At 34.3% G+C, this 7,480-nt stretch overlaps 1 protein-coding gene across 1 annotated transcript; it reads right to left on the bottom strand.

Moving 5' to 3' along the window:
* Positions 1 to 1,643: 1,643 nt before the first annotated feature.
* LOC125822470 (transcription factor bHLH18-like) lies at positions 1,644 to 3,246 on the bottom strand. The gene is made up of 4 exons (XM_049501867.1): positions 3,223 to 3,246; positions 2,673 to 3,122; positions 1,849 to 2,229; positions 1,644 to 1,739 (listed from the first exon to the last, which is right to left on the bottom strand). The coding sequence occupies exons 1-4, from the start codon at positions 3,244 to 3,246 to the stop codon at positions 1,644 to 1,646; spliced, it is 951 nt and encodes a 316-aa protein (XP_049357824.1).
* Positions 3,247 to 7,480: the final 4,234 nt, after the last annotated feature.

Genomic DNA, 7,480 nt, shown 5'->3' with positions numbered 1-7,480 from the left:
CCCTAAAAAATCATATCCTTACTTATATTAACCTCTCCAGTCATGCAAGGGATTTCGATTCTTGGGTTACGTTATCATGGTAAACAAAGTAGAGGGGATAAAAAGTATTTGGTGATTTTGTTTTTTAGTTTTTTTCTTTGGGAAAATGTGAATTTTCTTTTGCTTAATTACTTTCAGGTTCTGAGATTGGCTAAATTAGTAAATTACCATGTCTCATTGAAGCACTCATATAGTTCTGGATCTTTCGTTTGGTTACTGCGAGTGCGACTTTATAAATTAGTTCACCATATTATTAGGGTGGTTTGAGTGATAGGATAAGAATAATAATATAGAAATAAAATAGGGAGATTACTTTATCCTGTCCATTTACACTAAAATGATGGGATTAGTGTTCACTATTTACAGTTCTGGTCTGTGTCTTAAAAAGTACACTTTAGGAGACAAAAGGGGAGAAAGGGTTTCCAATTAAAAAAAGGGAACAAGGTTAAAAATTATTTTTGAACGGTGCAAAATGGTCTAACATTTCTGTCTCTTAATAATTGAGATCAAATTAGACTTTGCCGTTACAAAATTAGCTCGCTTATGCCAAATTCTCTTACGGAAGCAACTATAATACTACTATAATAGTACATCAATTAGTCTCTAATTACATAATCTAGCACCTAATGATACCTCATGTTTCAACAAGTGACAAACTTTAAATCATTTGTAAAGTTCAGAGATAAATTAGACGCTTCTTCTTTATCAACACATGCCGTTTTATACACTCCCACTTTCTATTCCACACATCTCCAAAAAAAAAAAAACATTGAAAATCCCTCATCCCTGATTTCTGATAGCTTGTTCCATGGATTTATTAAAAATAAAATAAAATAATTTTCTCGTCTTATTTGATTTCTGACCATCGATTTCTCTCGTATAATTTTTTTTTTTATTTGCTTTCTGGTAGTTTGTACATGAATGAATGGATGCCCAGAGGAACAACAATGGAGGTCAAGAAGGAGAAAGACACGTCAAAATGATGGTTGAATAACCTGATTTGTTGGTCAAATGGACGTATTCATTTTATTTGTGTGACTATAAATTGAATTTTCAAATATCTTAGAAATAGCCATATAAAAATTGATTACAACGTTTTTTTTTTTTTTTGGGATAAACTTGGAATCAAATTAGTTTTGTCACATGAAATAAAACGAGGACCTACAACATTGTTAAAAAAAATACATACTCAGATTTTTCACAAAAAAATCTCTGCACATATCCTTATTACATTACATGGTGGAGACAGAGTACACATAAATAAAATAGTACAAACACACTAGTTAGTCATTTTTATCCCCAGAAGACAAATTTAAGGAAAACAAGACCATTAGTGGAATTCCATGACTTGTCAAAAAGATAGAGCCAAGTCTCAATTTTAGCACGTGAGTTAATTGCAAAACGGGGTCCAATTTTTTAACCCGCAAAAAAGCAAATTAAAGCATCCAATTATGGAAACCATTAACCCTAAACCAAGTCATTATGACCCCACTTCCAGGTGATCTTAATACGATCCGCAAAAACAGATCTGCAGACCTTACACTTAATTATCCCCTAAACAAATTAAAGACCTTAATTAACTTCTAATCATATAATCTTCTTTGCTATGCTGTAAAGGAGTTGGCTTCTTCTTTCATCATCGCCGCTCGGATTCTATTCGCAACATGATTTGGTGTCACGCTTGTTAATTTATGATGCATCTGTTGAATTAAAAACAGACAAGATATTAGTATTAGAAAAGATATATAATTAAGCAATTAATGGTATAGTTTGATAAGCAATTAATGGAGTTCAATTTTGAATTAGTACCTGAGCAATAATAGTCATGTGTGAAGTGTTGTCGCCAAAAGGCATAACACTGCAACTAATGATAGAAAGATGAAGTTTTTCCACTTCATTGAATATTTCCTTCATTATCCCATTTTGTTTTTTGCAATAAATTCTAATCAGAATATTTCCATCTGAAGCTCTAACTTCAATATCTGGCAATGATCTATCGTCTGCGCTAACACTGGATATTTCGCCACACGACGATGAATCGTCACAACTGGAAACCAATCGAGGTCTCTTTGCTGCTGGAATCTCCGGTTGCTCGCTACATTTCTTGTTTTTTTCCTCAAGTGTTTTTACTTGTTCTTCCAGCTGTTTTATATATTGGATAGCATCTCCCAGTACTGTTGCTTTGTCCAACTGTTAAGAATAACACCCAAAAAACACGATCAAGAGGGCTTCAATTTAATTATATATACATATTTATGATGGTTTTTCAATCATCAGAACAAAAATCTGGTAAATTCTTATTTAACTAGCTAATTTTTGACAAGATGTAGTTTATTTGAAGATTGCACTATCACAATTAAGATAATTGGTGCCTGTTTTGGCATGAATAATTTTTATTTTATTCCAGAAAATTAAACTCCTTGGACATAGAATTGATGAGACACACTATTCCAGAATTTAACTTTAGAAGTTGAATTTGGGAATTCAAAAAACCCCAAAATTTTGTTTTTCACTCCAAAGAACTCATAAAAAATAAAAATAAAAACAATTCCAAATTGTATACATGAAATGTTCTTTCCTTTTTCAGGTAGCTAGCACAAATTAGTTATTCAAGCAGGAATATATATAATTACCTTCTTTAGGTTGGGAATGAGGGTAGATAAAGCTATAAAACGCTGAGTTAAGCGTTCTCTCCGCTTTCTTTCAGCTAGAACGTGATCTTGTGCCTGAACACTTGTTCTATTGTAACTTTTCTTCTGATCAGTAGTAGTCGTAACAGCAGCACCAAATCCCATGGCCTCGATATCACCAAAATCAGAATCGTCCATAGAATTAACGGAAGAAGAGAAGTTTATTGTAGTTCCTGATGGAATCTCACGCTTGACGACCTTAAAGGTATTCAAATTTTCGAATTGGTTTTTAGCTGGCATTGAATTGGAGTAGCTGTGATTAGAAATTACACTGGAGGGAGGAGGAGGAGGAGAAAAAGTAGAAAAGGGCTTAGAATTGAAAGGCAATTCATTAAATGGTGTCATCGTCTGGCTCTGATTAACAAAGTTGTGATCATTCATACTGCAGCTACTCTCCTGTAATATTTGATTAAATGCTTAATAACTATCGGTACATAAAATCAAATATAATTACTACTCTTTACAACAAGGCAGTATATAAGAGTTTTCATACCATTTCAGACCACCATGTATCCATTATCGATTGGAATTTATTAAAATCGATTTGTCGTCTTCTTAGTGACTGATCAGTTTGTATCCAAGGCCGCTTAGATCCTGCTGCAAAATTCAAATCTAAATCAGTATCATACATAGATTTGTATTTATAAATGAGAAAAAAGTTAGGTCAGCTTGTAAAATGGGAAGAAGCTTAATTTACCTAATTAGTTTAGAGAGGCAAAATGCTTTAGATCTCAGATGGTGTCAGATGGTCAAGTGTAGGAATTCTTGTGTCTTTATAGCTGCTTGAGTTGACTGCCAAAAATATGAAGAAATAAAAAGAAAATAGATTAACATGAAGTGGAAATTAAATGTTCCTCAATTATTGTGTTCACACTCTTCTCTATAATAATAATAATAATAATAATAGGAATACTAGTTAAAATAATATATATAATATAAGAATAAGCACATGTTAAAAGTTTTGATGGTGGAAACTTCTTCGTTTTATCATCAGATTCCAATCTACTTTACTTTAATCTCTGTTGCCTCCTTAGTATTATCTTTTTGACCATCTAGCTCCAGTTTTCTGGGAAAATGGCAATTTATATAGCGCTTCAATTTTGAGACCAATCTGAATCTGACTCTTTTATGCGCGTAACGTAACGTTGATGTCAAAAATTTCCTTCAATTAAAACTGTGTTGTTTTACTAATACTACAATTTACAACCAGTGGAGTAGTTACATTGATGGAAGCGTGATCACTCAAAATTTCGTTGAAAAATTATACTATGCATATAGAAAATAATGTTGTGTATATAGGTCGAAAACAACTTTTTAGAAATATATATAAATATATATATATATATACACTAAAATTTCTACCTTGTCACTGATTACAACCTCCTATTACAAATAAAGATATTTATATATTTTGATTTTAATAGAATATATAACGTAATTATTAAGATGATTCAAGTATAAAAATGGTCAATTGTGTTGAGTTTCAGGAAAGCTAGGGTGAATCTCAGTTCACCATTGATGAAGCTTCGAGAAACAGAGAGATGGAGAAGAAAGAGTTCTGAGACTGATTGAAGAATTAGGGAAACTGAAGTGTTGAATTAATCTCAACTGAGTCTTTACAATGTATAGAGATAAAAGAGAATCATCTCAACAAACTATTCTAACAAACATAGTAACTAACTCTAAGCCGTATTAACTAACTATCAACAGTAATGAACAGTAATAACTAACTACTAATTAACTTGTCGACTAATTATTAATTAGATTAAGGACTAAGATGTAATCAATCTCAACACCCCCCCTCAAGTTGGAGGTGAGTAGCTCACATCCAACTTGTGCAAAATGATAGAATGTTTTGAGCTTGGTAATGGCTTGGTCAGAACATCAGCTAACTGTTCCTCAGTTGATATATGGTGAAGTTCAATAAGACCTTCCTGCAATTTTTCCCTAACAAAATGACAGTCCACTTTGATATGCTTTGTTCTCTCATGAAACATAGGATTTCTTGCAATATGAACAGTTGTCTGGCTGTCACAGAACACATGAATAGGTAGATTACATGGCACATGTAGTTCAGTCATCAATCTTTCCAGCCACACCAATTCTCCAACTACCTTCCGGACAGCTCTGTATTCAGCTTCTGCTGAGGACAAAGAAATGGTTGTTTGCTTCTTAGATTTCCAACAAATAGGACTGTCTCCCATCAACATAATGTATCCACTCACTGACCTTCTAGAATCAGGGCATGCAGCCCAATCTGAATCACAGTAGGCAGTGACAGTGTAGTTCTTATCATTGGATAAGAAAATCCCTAGACAAGGATCACTCTTGAGATACCTCAAAACATGATATGCAGCTTGAAGATGTAGTTCCCTAGGAGATTGAAGAAACTGGCTAAGATGCTGGACACTGAATGCTATATCTATCTTGATATGTGTCAAGAAGTTCAGTTTTCCCACCATCTTTATGTAGTGTGTAGGATCCTTCAGTAGTACCCCATCATTGGCCTTTTGTTTAACTGTGGACTCAAGAGGAGACATAACTGGTCTATATGAGGAACAATCAAACTCTTTCAACAAATCAATAGTAAATTTCCTTTGTGAAATCAAAACTCCAATTTCCTTGTAAAGGATCTCTAATCCCAGAAAATAATGGAGCTTCCCTAGATTTTTTATCTTGAATTTATCATGAAGAAAACATCTAAAAGGACTAATCTCACCAACATCAATTCCTGTCAACACTATATCATCAACATATACAGCTATAAATACAAGGGAAGTACCAGTCTTTTTGAAAAATAAGGAATAATCACTGTCTAAGTGAGTGTACCCTCTTGAGAAAAGGACTTGAGCTAGTTTATCATACCATTGCCTACTTGCTTGTTTGAGACCATATAGAGACTTTTTGAGCTTGCAACACATGCCTGAATCATCTACTAGCAGTCCTTGAGGTATGGTCATGTAAACTTCTTCAGATAGATCTCCATGAAGGAAAACATTATTGACATCCAACTGATACATGTCCCAACCCTTCTTCACAACTGTGCTAATTAGGGCCCTCACTGTAGTCATTTTGGAGAAAATGTTTCATTGTAGTCAACACCTGCATGTTGAGTGTAACCTTTTACCACAAGTCTGGCCTTGTATCTTTCCACTGAACATCAGCTTTGTGTTTGATTTTGTATACCCATTTGCATCTTATTGCTTTCTTCCCTGCAGGTAACTTAACAAGCTCTCCAGTACTGTTAGCATATAAAGCTTCAAATTCAAATGTCATTGTTGTTTGCCAGGCAGGATCTACCACCGCTTCTTCATATGAAGAAGGTTCATTGTCATGTGAAATATTGTTAACCAGATGTTAACTGTCTGGACTAAAATTGGTGAGGGAGGTGTGATGAGTAAAGTGATGAGATGGTAATGGTGATGAGGTTGAAGCTTCAGATGAAGGTAAAGAGTATTAATATTCTTTAAGGTAGGCAGGGATGGTATGTGATCTTGTAGATCTTCTAAGATTGTGGTGTTGATTTTAATGTGCAATGGTGTTTGGTAAGTCTGTTACACCAGGATCACATGGTGGTGGTGAGGTGTTGCTGTGAGGAAGTGGAGTTGGTGGTAATGGCGGGGCAGTATCAGTGACATTATTAATGGTATCATCATCCAACACATTAACTTTGTTAAAAGAACTGTTAACAGAATTCAACATGTTTGAATTTATGGTGAGCTGTTTTAATATTGTGGCAAAACAAGAGTTTGGCTCAGAAATAAAACAAGGAAAAACATTTTCACAAAAAAACACATCCCTGGAAACATGTATTCTTTTGGTGCTCAAGTCTAAAACCTTGTACCTATTTGTGTTGAAAGGATATCCCACAAAGATGTGTGGTGTGGATCTGGGGTCAAACTTGCTGTTGTGAGTTGTGATTGTAGGAAAACAAAGACATCCAAAAGATCTTAGGTGAGAATACAAGGGTTGTTTATTATATAATTTCTCAAATGGAGTCTTGTCATGGAGTGTTGAGTTGGGAAGTCTATTAATAAGATAAGTTGTTGTGAGGATACACTCTCCCCAATATTTGTTAGGCAGTTTGGACTGATTCAACAATGCTCTAGCAACTTCTAGAAGATGTTTATGCTTTCTTTCTACCAAACCATTTTGTTGTGGTGTATATGAACATGTTTTCTCGTGTATTATGCCTTTATTTTGAAGGTAGACGTTAGTTTCAGTATTGAGGAATTCTGATCCATTGTCAGTTCTGATAGTTTTAACAGTGGTTTGAAACTGGTTCTCCACAAGAGAGACAAAATTCTTTATAGTTTGGAGTGTATTGTTTTTGCAGGGGAGGAGTTGAGTTCAGGTTGACCCACTGAAATCATCTACAATGGTCAGGAAATATTTGTAGCCATTGTGGGTGGTTTCATGGTAAGGTCCCTATAAGTCTAGGTGAAGAAAGTCAAAAGGCTTGTTTCTAGAAGAAATGGTCTTTGTTGGGAAATGGGATCTTGTTTGTCTGGCCATGGGACATATAGAACATACAAAAGGTTGTTTGTGTGAAAAGGGTATTGGAATAAAAGAGATTCCTTTCATCTTTATAAAGGGTATATGGCCTAGCCTGTTGTGCCATAAAAGATCAACATTATTACCATGAGACATGCATGATGTGAGAGGTTGAGCAGAAGTAGAAATAGAATGAGAATTGAAAATAGGAACTGCAACTTTATTTCTTTCACTACAAGACAGGCCAGAAATATCAC

Source organism: Solanum verrucosum, unplaced genomic scaffold (assembly GCF_900185275.1).
Source record: "Solanum verrucosum unplaced genomic scaffold, falcon-dt-bn FXZP01000103.1, whole genome shotgun sequence".
NCBI lineage: Eukaryota > Viridiplantae > Streptophyta > Magnoliopsida > Solanales > Solanaceae > Solanum > Solanum verrucosum.
The sequence above is the reverse complement of the archived record's forward strand: the minus strand, read 5'-3'. Positions and strand labels throughout refer to the sequence as shown.